Genomic DNA, 17,717 nt, shown 5'->3' on the forward strand with positions numbered 1-17,717 from the left:
AGGTCTACTACACCACTGACCGACAGTGTCCCAATTAGTCCAACAAGCTGATCAGGGATTACAAAGACAGTGGCTTAAACCACAGTTTCAATTACATGCTTCTCATTTGCATGTGGAGGTTTACACCTAGCTGCATGTGTTGACCTGAGATGTAAGTGAGTAAAGTGGCTTTTGCAAAGGATGATATTCTATATTTTTCAAAACCAACAATTAGCTGATCCTACTAACAAGTATTGCCTGTGTAGGCAAAAGCGTATATATCCTATTCCTCTGTGCCATAGAGCTCCATCCTTGTCCAACATTTTAAAACAAATCAGTGAGCCAAGTCACTGGACAGGATAACATGATGCTTTCTTACCATAAACATGCATGTCGTTAATTTTTTATTTAAGTCCTGCATACACCATCCTGCTGTTGTAAATACGCACTAGAGTGCCAAATCCTCTGCTGAAAATAGTCAGCAGGAAATGCACAATTTACTGAGTAAAACTGTTTGCTGAAAACTGTGTCTAGCTGTTTTAATAAATTATTCAGCCTTTTATAAAAATGAAACTGTAAATTTGTGACTCATTTGTAGATTATGTCTTCGGTAGGAATTAATGGGCTTGGTGGTACCAAGTCAGAAAGTATTTTGTTTGTTTTTTTGTGGAATTTGGTGACAACAAGAAACATACAGAATATCAGCAACCTTGCCCTTTAAACATCACTGACCCACAGGTGGTGCACTCAGTACAAACTAACCCTCTGCAGCAAAACATTGTTCAAAGCCAAAGGACTTTATTTCCAATTCTAGTGTAGATCCTAAATATTCCAGAGATACAAAATATGTCACGTTGCCTGTTGGGAAAATAGGTCTGAAATGATGCAAAAGACATTTAGAATATTTGGGATAACATGTTAGCAAACAGTTGCCTGTCACAGTTACGGAGCTACATTAGCTTAGTCATGTTTCAGTCCAGTATTCACTCTCTTTTACCTCTGTTTTGATCTCAACAAACTCCTGAGGGAAATATCTGACTTCGGTTGTTCCACTGTGTTCACCAGCTACTGGCCAACTGTGGCCAGTAGTTGATGCTGGGCAGGTAGCGTACAGTGGGTTTATATCAGAGCTGTAATGAAAATTGCTGCCTGCTTCTGCCGGGCATGGGGTTGATGAGAGCAGTGAGACTAAACCAAAACAGTAAAGTTTAAATCAAAACAATGAGCTGAAAGACCATAAAATGCTTCTAAGCTGAGGTGAACTGCAGAGTCGGGTGTTAACTCTCTGCGGGTTCATTACTGCAAGCAAAATCTTTCACATTACATAGTGATTTATTCCATTGGTAATGTGAAAATATTGATTGGTGTGGCTTTAAAAAAAACGCTCACTATAAATGGTGATGGATGACATGGAAAAAGTAAACATGAGCACGTAGGCTGTGAGTTGTTTGGATCTTTGAATCCCTATGTGTGCACATGTAAGTACTGAAACAAGAGAGAGAAAACTAACAAAAGCAGGTGTGATATTCTTTGCTGTGACTGAGCTCCTCTTCTGTGTGATGCTCTGTGCTACTACAGTTCAGTGGAGCCTCACAGCACTCAGGAGAGGAGGAAAGAGAGAGAGAGGGAGAGAGAGAGACAAAGCCAGACAGAAAGAGAGAGTATGTGTGTGCAGGAAGAGTGGGACCAGCGCCAACTCACCCCACCCTTACTGCTGCTGCCTGCAGAGTGAGGAGTGCTGCATTTCCTGAGGGCAATGCAGAGGACAAGGAAGAAGAAGCGCATTTCTAGTTAGGGTCACCATACAGAAAAACAGAGCAGGGCTGCAGACACAGACAGCCTGTGGCGGACAGAGAAACTGAGAGGAACAGAGACACAAAGAGAGAGAGAGCTAGAGAAACCAATGGACAGAAAGGGACAGATGAGCTGTAGCATTCAGCGTGATGTCTAATGTTCTCCACAAATATTCAGCTTCACGCCATCAGAAGTGGAAATGAATCATCTCCACACGCCAAAGATTGCGCCCACATCTTTCAGTTTCATGTCTTGATTTGTCCTGTGACAGTTCTAGGATTGGATGAGTTTGTTTGTTGGCTGTTTTAGGGGCTACTGCCCTCGACAGCTGCACGTATTAGATGTACAAAGACCTTTTCATTATGAGGTTTCATCTCACATGTAGTCAAAATCACAATCTCAGAAACAAGTTGTTTGAGAGTATGCTTAAAAGGGTTATTATTCTAAGTAAATAGATGGTTAAACCTTTTTTTAAAGTTTAGTTGAGACAGAAAATTATTCTGCAACTATTTTGATAACTAATTCATATTTTTATAAATTTTTCAAGCAAAACTACCAAACATTCCCTTGCTGTTCTTTGTCTTACGTGATAGTACAATCAGGATGGACAAATAGAGCAATTTGAAGACATTTCCTTTGGCTTTAGGAAATTGAGGTGGGCATTTTTCACTATTTTCTGACGTTTTAGAGATCACTAATAAAAATAATTTTTTGTTGCAGCCCTCATAACCTTATAATTCCACAATAATTCCACACTCAGCAAATGCACAACACCTCAGAGTCATGCTCAGATGGTCTTGATGATGTGTCCATGTGAATACAAGAACAAAGAGAGTGAGGAGGGGAGCTCTTCAGGCCCCTGAGGTGTGTAAAAACTTGGAGGGAATGACAGAGGTAAGCGGGCTTCTCTTGGGACAGGAGGATTAGTGTGGAACCATTACCTTAGCCCTGTGAATCACTGCTAATGGCTTCAGTGAGTACAGAGTTAGGACACATTTCAGATTGAGACCTCGAGTTCTGTAACAACACACACTGCAGCATATTTCTCCTGTTAGCGCAGTGCAGAACAGGCTGTGACAACTTAGTGTACAAGATGGTTTTATTTATGTAGCTTTTTGTGCAGGTCCACATTGCAGATAAACACCCCAAACCCCAAGCCATAATGATCATACACCAGCAGATCCTTAAAAATTTATTGAAGTTAATGTAAATTATAAGTGATAGAAGAAAAACAAAAACAAATAACCCTTGCATAGATCACAGACCATGCCTTTGTCATCATCTGACAAACTGAACACATTGCAGCATAATCCTTTGGAAACATAACATGACAATGACGGCTGGATTGGATAACACAATCAGAGTTTGGTTGGCTTGTGGATGAAAAGAAGAGCAAAAGAGTTCAACAGTCCTTTTTGCGCTTTGCTCCAAAACTTTCCTGCTAACGATTAAATGTGCATTCTTGACAGAAAAAAACAAACTCATGGCCATCACACTTCTAACGTCATATCAACAATCACCTTTGGCGAGTGAGGTACACAACATCCCAACATTTGATCTTGTCAGTGCCTCCTCAGCAGGCAGAAAGCAGTCCGAGACCTTCAGCAAACAAGAATGCCTTAAAACCAATGTAGTACAGAGGAGGGTGTGTGGCACAGGCCCTGCTTAGACATGATGGGCATGGTTCCCACAACACAGTATCACTACAGTCTAGACTGAGATGACAATAGGCAAAATGTCAGTTGAAAGAGCGTTTCAGTCCTAGAATAGAGATAAAGTTTGAGAAACTAGCCCTTAATGTCCTTGCTCACATTCAGAGCCTAGCAAGCACAACCTGAAAATCACAAACAGACGCTGAGTGCGGCTCGGATACCCAACATCGACTTAGTGATGAGGTCAGCGCTAAGGTGCTTTTAAGAAATCCAGCAGAGGACACGTTTCACGACAACTTCTGAACAGGGCCTTCCAGGAAGCCTTGGTACAGATGAAAGCAAGGGTTTCTTTTTTTTTTAATGATGCAACTGTATTATAGTTGATCCACTGTTTGAAAGGCAAAACTCATGCAGTCGACCATGCAGTTTTTTGCGATAAGTAGATTTCTGTAGAGATACATTATAGCAGTAGGTTCAGCAGTGGAGATTGGAAAAATGTGAATATGGTGTTTGAATGAATCCAAACCATATGTTGTTTTTGTTTTTTTTTATAATAGTACACTTCTTGACCATATCATTTAGTGTATAGCAATGGATCATAATACAGTAGTTTCAACATCATGACTTGCCAAAGGGACATATTGTCTTTGATATTCCATTATATGGCATGTTCTTCCTAAATCAGTCATGTTACAGTGACAAAAAATAAAACAGGAAAATAAAAACACACATTAAAATAGTTTTTCATACGTCATTGCAGTATATAGTGGTTACTTTTCTTTATCTTATTGTAGCTAAATTGCATTTTGTTCCCATGACATTTCATGTTTTTTCTCATACTTTAATTAGGTTAATGTCATTCTTTAGATCTTGTCTCTCATGTTTGTTTGCAGAAGCATAACATCTAACAGTAAGCTAAACAAAGGAATATGTAAAACATTTTAGGCACCTTCTCTGACTTTCTCTCACACAGCTGATCAGTCCGACAGACAGAACTGATGATGGATGCTCTCTCTAAGTGAATTATGGGCTCTTCCTTTGGGACTGTGTTGTACGTTCAACTGAACACTTCAGCAGCCTTTGTTCCTGACTGCAAAACAACTCCAGTCCAACCTGGGTGGTTAATGGGGACTGCCACTATTACAAAGCCTATATTTGTATTTTTCACGGGGTTCTCTCAGTAAAATATCAGCCTCCATGTTTGACCCCACTGACCTTACAAAATCACATAACAGAGGGTGAGACATTAGTACATAAACAGCCCTGTTGCAAGTTCTCTGTCAAGTGATAGCAGTTTCTCTTACATTCAAAATACATTTGTTTTCCTATTTTTACAAAAGCATCTAAGAAGCAGGCGATCTGTTATTCTATTGCTGTTAAGAATGCATGTTTCTTTTGTGTAATTGAATGCATAGCACCATCCATACATACCTTTACAGCAAGAGTAGCAGAAGCACTGCTAACATGAGGGATACCATTTGTATTTTCTTCACCTCACTATCGGCTGTTTCCTGCATGACATGTTACACACATCAAGCATCAGTTGTACGAGAAACTTGTGACTAAAGCAAACAATTTCCTGATAGCTGCATTTATGAGACTTCTATAATTACCTTGTATCTCTCTATATAGTAATATAATGTATGGTATTGGGTATTATTTGTGTCCTTCTGCATGAGAGACCATATACAAATTTTAGATCCCTGACACAAATGTGTATCTTTTTTGCTCTCACGTTAAGCTACTGACAACTAGCAAGGCTCTTGAAATTGTACCTCACCTGAGGCAGACACTCTTCAGCAGTACAGTACAAAGATCAGTTCCAAATAAAATGACAAACGTCATTACGATTGGTCGTAACCAACCAGCCACCAAAAACAAAACAGGAGCAAGGATTACAAAATGAAAAAAGTTTTGTCCAAAACAATTAACAAAGGCTTACATCAGCTGATGCTTCAGATAACGTGTGATGGAACAATACATCAATGGTAGTCCTTTACTAGCACCACAAAGGATAGCCATTGCACCAACAGAAATAACTATGACATTCAAGACAAGTACAGGACCTTGTCAGGGGAGTGCTAAATTAAAAAAGAGCATACAGTACAGTACAAAATCTTACTATCATTTGGGTGAATTCATCTCAATGCTGAGTGTAAATTAGTGTACAGTAGCTAGAGATGTTCAAGTACTTATTACAGTTTCCAAATCTATCTGCAGTTAGCCTGTCTGGAACAATATGCTGAGAAGCAATGCACTAGTTATGAGCACAGTGAAAAAGTAAAACAAATTCACAAGCAAAATAATTCAGGCTACAGAACAAAATCCTTGTGCAAAAAGACGGGCGTGTGTGTGTGTGTGTGTGTGTGTGTGTGTGTGTGTGTGTGTGTGTGTGTGTGTGTGTGTGTGTGTGTGTTTATGTGTGTGTGGTGTGTTGAAACACATTCAGGTGTGTTTCTGTGACTCAACAGTAACTTTGATACCACTGATTCAAAGAAACTAACATATAAAACAGTCGATCTCATCCCGTTAAGAGAGTCAAGCAATCTCTACAAATGAATGTTCTGATTGTGCGTAGCTTTAAGTGAAAAAAAGGAGCAGGATTGTACACTATTTGCCTAAGTGCTTGTGTAAAGGCTATGCTTGGGACTCTCACATTCAATGTTGCATGAATGCAGTTTACACTTAAGGTTCCATTTTGCATTATGGTATTGGAAGCCCTGCATTGAAGCTTGCAGCTCTGCAGCAAGTTTGCAATGACCTCACTGAGGTAGAGACCCTGAAAGGATGCATGGTGCACGAAAAAAAAAAACAACAAACATAAATAAAATATGTTTAAGACCTATGGATATTCCCTTTTGAATTGAACTGGTAAACATGCAGAGTACAATACATTGCTGCTTAAGGGCATAATTAAGTGCGTGACAGCATGAAAACTGTGTTGTGCATAACAGCCATGGATCATCTTTTCTTTTTTTGACCACAATCACCTACTGTTTCAACCTTGCTCATCTGGCATTATTAACATCAAAACCAACTGTGTATCAACGCTAGAACAGAAGGTACACCTGCTCAGCTCAACCTCACAAATCCCCTTGTACACAGAGGCACTATCACTGGTCCTGTTGGTGAAAGGATAAAGGCACTAGCAACTAATGTCAGAATAATCCTCTCTAATATGAAGTGAAATTTGGTATTGATCCTTTTTTTTGTAGATTCCAAACCAATATGTATTCAAATTGACGTGTAAATGGATGCATGACTAGCGAAATGTGTAACTTTTCTTGTTCAAAGAAGGTCCATGCACTGCACTATTGACATAATACTGTAATTGGTGCTTATTATGATTATATGCATTTTTGATAATATTTATTCAGTTTCTTTGACTACTTTTTAATTAGAAACTCTGCATCCTCCAAGGTGGGTTTGGATATATTTGATCGCAATTCAGAAACATCCAGAGTTTGATTTCCTTAGTTTCCCTGACAATAGGGCACTGCAGAGTGCCTGAATTGCAACAAGCTGTATACTCGTGTCATGCATTAAATATACCAGGATACAAAAGTACCTTAGTCAGTAGACCATAATGCAGGTTACTTTTTTCATGCTATGATCTCATTTATGTACTGTTCCCTTAAGATTTAACATTCAATGTCTATACTTCTAAATGATTAACATTTCAAATTAAAAACTCATCCAGTGCACTCAGTATGAAAACAGATGAGAACGGGGGATGGAGGTAGATATCCAAAAGAACATCCTTTCCATTGTGTGTGATATGTCTCATGCATGCCGTTATCAAAATGGAAAGTCTCTAATCATGCTCATGTGAAGCTCACTTTATCATTGTGCTGTGTTGCATCTAAAGGGCATGGCATTGAATCACTTGGTGATATCACAATTATAGCATCTGCTAGAAAACAGCAGCATTGCGGATGTCCGTGAAGCGTGTAGATCACCATCTCTTTACATCCAAACAAGAGAGATCAGTCTTCCTCCTATAAGGTGCTTTGCTGAACAGTAGATCCTTTGTAGGGAGAGAGGAGAAAGGAGGAGGGGTGGCGGGGGTCACCTAACATCTTGGCGCTTACCACTTGGCTGCAGATGCTTGCATGTCTCTGCAGACTTTTCTGGTGCATTGTGCAACTTGCTGAAATGTTATCTGTACTCCATGCATAAGATTTTAATTATCACGCGGTCATCTGATAAGACAGTGTGTGCTCTGCGTCCTCCAGGGAACCGTGTGTATGTGTAATAATTGATGTTTTCTTTTTGATGTACCTATATATTTGTAGGATCAGAAGAATTAATTATTCTATCTACCTGTCACATACCCTAAGAGCTTTTTTCTGTTTCCTTTCTATATAGCTGAGCATAGCTGTAGGCCTATTGCCACAGAGCGCTTTGGGGTGGTAGATTAAGCATTCCTAACTGATGGTCTACTCCATATATGACAGTCCCATAGAGATCCCAAAGTTCCTAACTAGTGTCTAAACATCTGTAAGTAGCTTGCTTTTATTTACACAGTTTTGGTTGGCTATAGTGCAATTGCCAGTTCTGAGGTTAGCCTCCCTAAAGTTGTCGATGCTATTGTTTATGTCTCCATCAATCTCCATGTACTCTGACTTGCTGACGGTGGATGAACTACGGCGACTGGAGTTGGTTTCAGAGGGGATGTTGGGATTGCTGACATTGAGCAACTGGGCCTGCTCTTCTCCCTCAGTCTCCCTGTGGTAGAAGTAGTTGAAGTTGGACACAATGACAGGCACTGGGAGCGCAATTGTCAACACTCCAGCAATGGCACACAGAGATCCTACTATCTTGCCTCCTATAGTGACCGGGACCATGTCCCCATAGCCCACAGTTGTCATAGACACAACCGCCCACCAAAATGCATCGGGGATGCTGCCAAAGTAGGATCCTTGCTCCTCTGCCTCAGCAAAGTAGACAGCACTGGAGAACAAGATGACTCCAATGAATAGAAAGAAGATCAGCAATCCAAGCTCTCGCATGCTGGCTTTGAGGGTCTGCCCCAAAATCTGCAGTCCTTTGGAGTGGCGTGACAGTTTGAAGATCCTGAACACCCTGACCAGGCGGATCACCCTGAGTATGGCCAGAGATGTTGCCTGCTCCCCCACTCCCTCTTTTTCTGGGTCTTCAGCCAGCTCTGTGCCGAGTGTAATGAAGTAAGGGATGATAGCCACTATGTCGATTGTGTTCATCATGTTCTTGAAGAAGGCCGGTTTGCTTGGGCACGCCAGAAAGCGTACTATCAACTCAAAGGAGAACCAGATTATACAGAGTGTCTCAATGACAAAGAAGGGGTCAGTGAGGATATTTGGCTTGTAATACATAGTAGTGTTCCCAACTCTCACTATTCGACCTGCTGGGTCCTCTTTCAGCTGTGGTAAAGTCTCTAAACAAAATATGACTATTGAAATCAGGATTACCATCACAGACACTATGGCAATCCCTCTTGCAGGGCCTGAGCTTTCTGGGTGCTCGAAGAGGAGCCAAATCTGACGCTGGAACTCCTTCTCTGGTAAAGGACGCTCTTCCTCCCTGATGAAACCCTCATCCTCACGAAACTTCTCCATGGCATCCACTCCCAGCTCATAAAATTTTATTTCTTCTGAGAACATATCCAAAGGGACATTCACTGGTCTTCTCAGCCGACCCCCAGACTGGTAGTAGTATAGGATGGCATCGAAGCTGGGGCGGTTTCTGTCGAAGAAGTACTCGTTTCTCAGAGGATCAAAGTACCGCATCCGCTTTTTAGGGTTGCCCAGCAAGGTTTCTGGGAACTGGGAGAGAGTTTTCAACTGTGTCTCAAACCGGAGACCAGCTATGTTGATTACCACCCTCTCGCAGCATTCATGGTCATTGTGGTCTGGGGGGTAGGTGTCCTGAGGGTGGCCAGGGACAGCCGAGGTCTCGTCCATGTTATCGCCTGCTACCACGGTCATTTTGGGAGGAGGAGGAGGTAGAGGAGGAAGTCCAGGAGAAGTTGTGTTGGGATGTCGGTTAGTCTGACTGAGTGGGCATTCAGGTTTGGGGGAAATTTTCCACTCCTCAGCTTCCCACACCCCTTAAACTGTTGGAGACGTCCCCAGAAACGAGGGGGCTGGCTGGCTGCTTTGCCTCAGTGCGGCTCCACTGCGGTTCTCGCTGACTTGACCATTGCTGCTCTCCAGTGCATCTGCTGCTGTTGTTACTGCTGCCTCTGTCACCCAGAGAGAGAAAGAGAAAGAGAAAGAGAGAGAAGGAGAGGGAGAGAGGGAGAGGAGGAAATAATGGGATCAAACAGCCCAGATATTTGCTGGCTCAGCATTTTCTGCAGTTTATTTATTTATTTACTTCTCTCAGCCTGCAATTAGTGCAGTTATCCAGTAGTAAAGGTAAAAAACATTACCCCAAGGAGAAATTTATGACATTTCTGTAATATAGGGATTTACAGTGTCTCTGTAGTACTCAGTACTGAGTAAATGATCATTTCTGCATTATCTTAAAATTCCTATTGGTGTTTTTCTGTTGCACTTTCATCTTTACAGATGTTGTCTTTAGTTTAACACTGAAATACCATGGCTCTGTGCATGGTGCATGTGATCTATCCTATGCCACTATAACCAGCCTGAATTATAATGTGACGCATAACATCTGATACTGATATTATACCAAATCATGTTTCTACATGCACAAAGCCTGAAGGCCTATTGCAAAAGATGCAAAAATATAACTGAGAAATAGAAAAACAACACAATAGTTGTCTGTTATTTTTACATCAACAGCAGTTGTTGATAAACAAATAATCTAACCGATATCTATTGTACAACACAGCAGTTTCGAATCTTACCGTGAGTTGCTCTTGAAAGGTCTTGAATGCGTCTTATCCTCGAGTAAAATCATCCAACGGCAGGGCACCAGCGGGTGTCATGTGGCAACTTTACATTGCACCTACCCAGAAAAAAGCTTAGAGCCTTACAGTGTTCATCCCAACAGAGTCCGCCACAAAGCGCCCTCAAACATGTGTAAACGTCTTTAGACGGTGAAGCAAGATGAGGTAAAGCAATGCAGGTGAGTCTAATGAGGAAAGCCTGAGGTGGAAAAGGAGCGAAAAGATAGGATGGCAAAGCTGCAGCGGCGGCACCGTGGTGTGAACAGCTTACAGTATACCGCAGGAGAAAATCTTGCTCTGCAATTCAGGGGGGGAGATACAGTACGGGGCAATAAGCGAGCCGTTGACATTTCCAGACATCGCTGCATCAGCAGGAATCTGCTGCTTTTGCGAGGAGACAAGATGACGGGCAGATGTGTTTCAGCGCGAGAGAGTAGAATAAAAAAATCTAAATGGATAGTTGAGAGACAATCAAGTGCAGCGGCGAGGTCCCAATGTTTCCTCCACAATGTCAAGCAAGTTTTGTTGTGCATTTTACATGCAAGTGCCGGAGAGTTGAGGGAAAGCGAGGAGCGGAGGATAGGGGAGGGAGGGAGGGAAGACAGCAGCAGGAGGAGGAGTTGGAGTGTTTCGACGCAATGCAGACCGGCTCTACTAAAGCACGCCGCCAGAACTTCTCCATACACCACAAAAACAAGAGCGCTTGTGTGCCAGCACTGGCGCAATCAGTCTGCAAACACGGGCAGTGGGTAACAAAACCTCTAAATTTACACTGTGTAACATTTGAGATCGTCTATCATTAACTAGCCCATCATCAATTGGTGGGAGATGAAATCACCTTTTCATTCGATCACTTTTAGGGATTGCACGGGCGTTAGTTGGACGTGTCACGGTTTCAAGTCAGAGGCTATGTGACACCAAATTTCATTTAACAGTTTTCATAATGTTACTAGTGTGTTTGCCCTGCTATATGAAACATCACTTCAAGGGGAGTTTGCATCCAGGATGTGCACATCTCACATCCAATATCTCGTACTTTATGACACTGACTAAGTTATAATGTCTTGTCAGTCTCCACTCATCGCTAAATATGGCTCTAAAAGCCAATCGGTTTTGAGACAAATGCAGGAAATGTGGCATAAAGCAAGTATAACGCTCTGCAGAGGATGGAGGATCCGTTTCAGCACCACGGACAGCGCAGATGATGTATTCCCTTCATGGGAAACGACTACAAATCCCCAACACAAACAAATTCAACTGATTGCAATAAAGTATCATGACAAATAAGCAATAGTATAACCTATATTTGTCCATTGCTTTCTTTGAGGGCCTGTATGTATATGGGTGTTTTTAAGGGGCCTAAAAACACAGTGAGGGGCAGAGCTGAACGTACTCAAAACAACGTATCATCTAACTTTCTAAAAACTCACATTCAACACAAAATCATGTCATCAGACGTCATCAGTATAATTTGTTAAAATGTGCCTCCAGCCAAATAACCCCGCTTAATTTGTCACTATGACTTTTTATTAAGTTAATTGGTTTTGTGGCGAGACAATCCATTGTCTGGTTCTGCGCCTTTCCCCCATCATTCAGCACCACTCCTGATAAAGTGTATTGAACTAATTAATGGGCATGGATTTGAAATGTTCTCACAAACGACGTGCTGTTTGCCTTCTGTGAGTCTGATCTGTAGCATGCTTAGAGTGAAAAATAACGAGTGGCAGGCTACAATTTTCTGATTCATAATTTATTTATAAAAAAAACGATTAAGTTAAGTTAACATACATGTTTAAATTAGAAAAATAAATATTTTATTACACTTAAAATTCACTATGAATCAATGTCATGCAGACGTTGCATCGTAATGTGCTGGGCTATGTTGTTGTCTACAGCGAGCTCCAATAAAGTTTGAATGTTTGTAACAACACAGAGGTAAGTTGCGATTTCAACTTGGCATAATAAGCTGCATAAGAAAATGGAAAATTCAGAATTTCTAAAAAAAACGCAGTATACACAAGCTTTTATACAAATAAAGCGTGGTCATTCATAAAGCCTACACAAAAGAATGTTGTTGTTTCTTCTACTGATTATAGCCTACACACAATTTCCATTAAGTCAGACTGAACCTTTTCCAAGCGTTTCCACCGTGAGGTCTCTGTAGGCTACAACACTGGCAATGCACGAATATCCCATGAGAAATGTATCCAATTTTTTGGGAGAAGAAGAGAATCCCACACACGCTTCACTTAATCGTCTGTGTCCTGCAAGTAAGCAGAAAACAAAACTCACTATGTAAACATGAGGAGGTATGAGAGAGCAGTCAGGCTTCTGGTGAGCTTAGTTAACCATCACAAGCATCCGGATGCATACTGAGTCAAAGTGCATAATCTCAGGGGCTTATTACTAAATCAGACCAGGCCAGCTGCAACAGTGCAGAGATACTCAAGCTGAAGTATTCATTTTGCACACAGTAGAGCCTGAACAGAAGTGTTGTCTGCAGGAGTATTTATCATCCACGGAGTGGCGCTCAGAGCTCACTTGTTCTGGCCACTCTGATCAAATTCACAAGAAGCATTTTCCAAGTTCCAAAGAAAAATAAAAAAAAAAGTCAAAAATGTTTTCTCCGATGTTGCATTTTCAAAATTGTGAGAGTTTTATTTATTTATTTATTTTTAAATAATAGGCTATCATAATTATGAAAAACTATCCTGTGATTACATTAACGAATACTGAACCCCTTATTTTGAAAAACATGCAAAACTCATGATACAGTACCGCAGTACCCTGAGGGATAGAGCCTCAGTTAAATGCTTTACGCTGTACCCGTCTCAAAATAATCTAGACCTGACGACAACCAGTCTCCACAGTGAAGCGCATGGCGAACGCCAGACACACACACAGTGACACACACAGAGACACACACAAAGCCTCTATAAACCCACAGTCTGTCTAACTCTACTGCGAAAGAGAGATTCATGTCTTGGTTTGTGTGTCTGTGTCGGTCTTTCGCCGTGCACTCCTCCTGCACAGAGCTGGTGCGTCATGGGCGCTTTGACGCACAGCTGAGCTCTCCTCATTTAGTTTATTCAAAGCTTTGGTGCTTTGAGAATAGGCTACATGCTTTTCTTAACAGAAGAAAGGCAAAGTTGGTTCGTGCTTCTCGTTTCCCTGTGTAAACACCACTTAAGAGCTTCTTTTTATTTGCCTTAACTGAGAAAATAACTAGAAAACTCCAAAATGATTTTCTCTTTGGTTATTGTTGTCATATGGCTCAGTTACTGCTGATGGTATTTCAAATATTCCAAAAGTATTGCATGTACCCCAGGGGTTCCCAAATGTTTTCATGTGGGGCTCACTAGTGCACAGTTCCCCACCAACTGATTTTATTTAGCCTGCATATCAGAAAGTAAAAAATGTTGCAGCAGTGGGAGGAATCATGATCGCTTGTCATTTAGTGCATTAAATTGCAATGAAATTAAGCCAATGGTCATTTTAGTGGGGGTTATAGCATGAATATCTGAGGCTCCACATTTGGGAACCACTGTAGGAAGGGGCCTAAATTGTATGTCCAATGGAAGACAACTCACCAGAAATAAAAGCAACCTCCAACTGTTTTATACATCTGTCAGTTTCCCTGTGTATGTCTCCGGTGGGTCTACGTTTGGAAGTGTCAAGGTTTCCAAGTCGTCGCTTTCCTGATAGGACTCAGTCTTGGAGAGCGACTGGTTACTTTTGTTTGAATCACATTCACCAAAGGAGAGCTGCTGCTGTCCGCAAGTCACGTGTATGTACTGAACATTTTCCTCGTCCTCGTTCTCTCGGTGGTAGAAATAATTGAAATTTGACACTATAACTGGGACAGGTAAAGCTATGGTTAGCACTCCGGCAATGGCACACAAAGATCCAACAACTTTCCCCCAGATGGTGGAGGGATACATGTCTCCATATCCAACGGTGGTCATTGTCACCACAGCCCACCAAAACGCATCAGGTATACTTGAAAATCCAGAGTCGGGGTCTTCTGCTTCTGCAAAATAAACAGAACTGGAGAACAAAACAACTCCAATAATTAGGAAGAATATGAGCAGTCCCAGCTCCCTGAGGCTTGCGTGAAGCGTTTGGCCGAGAATCTGGAGACCCTTGGAGTGTCTAGAAAGTTTAAAAATCCTGAAAACACGGACCAGACGGATGACCCTCAGTATGGCCAATGACGCAGCCTGCTGACTGCTGCCCTGATGCTCTGCGAGATCAAGGCCCAGGGTGATAAAATAAGGAGCTATGGCCACAACGTCGATCAGGTTCATGATGTTTTTAAAGAAAGCTGCTTTACTGGGACAGGAGAGGAATCTCATGGTGAATTCAAAAGAGAACCACACAATGCAAAGTGTCTCCACCATGAAAAACGGATCTGTGAACGGACTGTGCGCTTTGCCGTGAGCACTCCCATTGGCGGGATTGTCGTACACTACAGAGACTTCCCTAAACTCGGGTAACGTCTCCAAGCAGAATATAATAATAGATATTAAAATAACCATGACTGACACAATGGCAATTATCCGTGCAGGTCCTGAACTCTCTGGATACTCAAACAGGAGCCAAAACTGGCGTTGAAACTCGTTAGTAGGCAGCGGGCGTTCCTCTTCCCTCGCCAAGCCCTCATCGTCTTGGAAACTCTCTATGGTCTCTTCCTCAAGTTCATAAAACTTAATTTCTTCAAGGAAAATATCCACAGGTACGCTTACGGGCCTCCGAAGCCGCCCTCCTGACTGGTAATAATAGAGAATAGCATCAAAGCTCGGCCTGTTCCTGTCAAAGAAGTACTCATTTCTCAGCGGGTCAAAGAAGCGCATCCTTTTACGCGGATCTCCCAAAAGCGTGGTCGGAAAGCGGGAGAGTGTTTTTAACTGCGTCTCAAAACGCAGACCCGAGATGTTGATGACCACCCTTTCGCTGCACTCCTGGTCCGCTGGTTCCAAGTCAGCAGCATCTTGTAACAAAGGAGTTACGACCACAGTGTCGTCGTGGTTCTCCTGGGACACCACAGTCATCTTTTTACCCCTCCGAGGGTAAATCCGCCACTCACCTCCTTGGTGCGTTCCTCTTGCCCTTTTGCCTGTGTGTCCTCCCAACTCTCTTTCTCATGCAGCCGCCTGAGATTCAGGCAAAGTTCCCTTTTTGCTCCCCAAGTCCCAACAGTTTTAGTTGCAGTTATCCAAAATCGTTGTGCTGTTGTTGATTTACACCGTCCTTTTGTCAGATTAGTGCCTCTGAACTGTCAACTTTCAATGGTGCAGACAGATCTCCACTTGCATAAGCTATACCGATGGCTATCATATTCACACCATTTTAAACTCCAAAGCCCTCCCCAAGTTGGAAGACCAGATGACACTTGCTGCTGCTGCTGCTGCTGTCCCTCTCACACTCACTGTGGCAGTGCGGTGATTTCAAAGTAAACGTGCAGCCTTCCAAATGTAATCTTTTAAGTTTTAATCACAAGTTAATGTTTAAATGATCCAGCACCAGTCTTGTTTTGTTCAGAGCAAGGTCCAATGAGATTCCCAGATCCAGAGTCAACTCAGAAAGGGAGCCTCTCACCCTGCAGGTCCCTCATTCATGAAATCATGGGGCTATTCTTGTCACAAGGGGAACCTCCAGCCCGTGTCTACTTTGGGTCATAGCCCACAGTTTTCAAAACCAAGAGTACAGACAAAGGTGACAAATAGATCCATCTGCAGCTATTAAATGTGCCTTGAAATAAATAAGACAAAATAACATGAATGCTTTGAAGCACAGAGCCTCATAACCACGGGCCCTCCTGGACCCAGCCAGTGGAAACTGCTGGCTTGACTGACACTTGAGTAGCCAGAGAAGATAGCGTCTTCAGGAAGCCACAGCCAAAATAACACTCACCGTTCATAGCACTTACACGGCTCAATTGTACAACTTGGAACACGGAGACCCCCAGAAGACAAGTGACCATAGTCACAGGGTCACTGAGATACTGAGGTGTAAAAAAAAAGAAACCTCAGCTGCAAGTACTTCCACTCTTATTAGTTCCTTATCAGACCCTGCAAATCCTCTGCAGTCAGGATAAAACGAGTGTTTTATCCAACACAAACTTAAAGTCTACTTTCTTTCACATTAGAGTTGAATAATTCTGTTACTCTAAGTTTAAAATATGTGGCCGGGTGTATAGAGTGAAGTTATGTGCAGTGCAGCATTGTGATCTATTTATAGCTTAGTTTTGTTCCACTTTTATTGCCTTCATTAAGCTGTATTGTTATGTCAGTCACTGCCGTTGTAGACACAGGAGCACAACAATAATAGCACAGGGGTGCTAATCAGTGTTACTAAAACCAACCTGGAAAGGTTGGCATTATTACGTAGATGCGGACAATATTTGATGCGGGTATAACATTCCATCGCAAACCTTTATGTCAGAGTGTTTGTTTTTTAAGTCAGGTTAACAAGCACGGGTTCCCAGAGGAGCATCATTTTGTTGGCCTTCCCATTATTGAACAAAGGGTTGGATTTCAGAGTCAAATGTCAGTGTCAGGACACGGTGCCGCCTGCTGCTAATGTGTTAGCATATAGCTTTCACCAAATGACTGTCTGGGTCAAGCCAAGGTGTCAGGCCTTGAGCATATCCAAGGAAACAAACAATAACAAACAAGCTGAGGAATGGACACATGGCTATATATATATATATATATATATATATATATATATATATCAGACAATAAAAAAAACATTTAAGCTTCATATAACTATCAACATCTGCAATAACCTCCATGTGTCACCTTAATTCTTAATTAAGTGTTATTTCTCTTTCATCTTTGTGGGATCAAAAATCTTATTTAAGCATATTAACTCTTGATTATTTAATATAATAACATGTATACTGGGTTGTCATGCGTGTTTGTGGTGGGTTGTGCCATCTATAAAAAAAATCCATACATTTTTATGTGAATATAGACATGCATGTATGTGCATACTTAACAGTGACTGCATGTAATGAGACATAGTCTGGGAGACACACCACAAAGCCTGCAGGGTGCATGAATGTTGACAGCAAGGAACTTCCCATTGAAGGGCTCAACCTATGAATGCAGGAGACCCCCACTGTAACAGGATACTGTGGATTCACTCACACCGAGAAAACATCTGCTTTCTCAGAATTTGTCCCAAAACATGTTTTGTGAAAATAAGTGATCTCGACTAACATTTATATCATCATGATTTAATAACTATGATAATATGATGATGAATACATTTAACAATCTCTAATTGTCACAATAGTATGATGAATACATTAGTTATGACTGGATTCTTTTTTAATTTCATAATAGATAATTATGATGCCAATATTAGATAATTATATATTTCAAATTGTG

The 17,717-nt window shown here is 41.6% G+C and overlaps 2 protein-coding genes across 2 annotated transcripts; both read right to left on the reverse strand.

Moving 5' to 3' along the window:
- Positions 1–2,901: 2,901 nt before the first annotated feature.
- On the reverse strand, positions 2,902–10,858 carry kcna1a (potassium voltage-gated channel, shaker-related subfamily, member 1a). The gene is made up of 2 exons (XM_038704984.1): positions 10,279–10,858; positions 2,902–9,648 (listed from the first exon to the last, which is right to left on the reverse strand). The coding sequence occupies exon 2, from the start codon at positions 9,389–9,391 to the stop codon at positions 7,916–7,918; it is 1,476 nt and encodes a 491-aa protein (XP_038560912.1). The 5' UTR covers positions 9,392–9,648; positions 10,279–10,858; the 3' UTR covers positions 2,902–7,915.
- Positions 10,859–12,109: 1,251 nt separating this feature from the next.
- Positions 12,110–15,589, reverse strand: LOC119893139 (shaker-related potassium channel tsha2-like). The gene is made up of 2 exons (XM_038705096.1): positions 13,911–15,589; positions 12,110–12,584 (listed from the first exon to the last, which is right to left on the reverse strand). Exon 1 carries the CDS (start codon positions 15,369–15,371, stop codon positions 13,938–13,940), a length of 1,434 nt encoding a protein of 477 aa, XP_038561024.1. The 5' UTR covers positions 15,372–15,589; the 3' UTR covers positions 12,110–12,584; positions 13,911–13,937.
- Positions 15,590–17,717: the final 2,128 nt, after the last annotated feature.

The sequence above is a fragment of the Micropterus salmoides genome, unplaced genomic scaffold, assembly GCF_014851395.1.
Source record: "Micropterus salmoides isolate LMB-PRFRI ecotype aquatic unplaced genomic scaffold, ASM1485139v1 Ms_hic_scaffold_8, whole genome shotgun sequence".
In the NCBI taxonomy this organism is placed as follows: domain Eukaryota; kingdom Metazoa; phylum Chordata; class Actinopteri; order Centrarchiformes; family Centrarchidae; genus Micropterus; species Micropterus salmoides.

Bases quoted from the DNA above. Each gene is read 5' to 3' on its own strand.
- kcna1a (XM_038704984.1), bottom strand. From the start codon at position 9,391: ATGACCGTGGTAGCAGGCGATAACATGGACGAGACCTCGGCTGTCCCT.
- LOC119893139 (XM_038705096.1), bottom strand. From the start codon at position 15,371: ATGACTGTGGTGTCCCAGGAGAACCACGACGACACTGTGGTCGTAACT.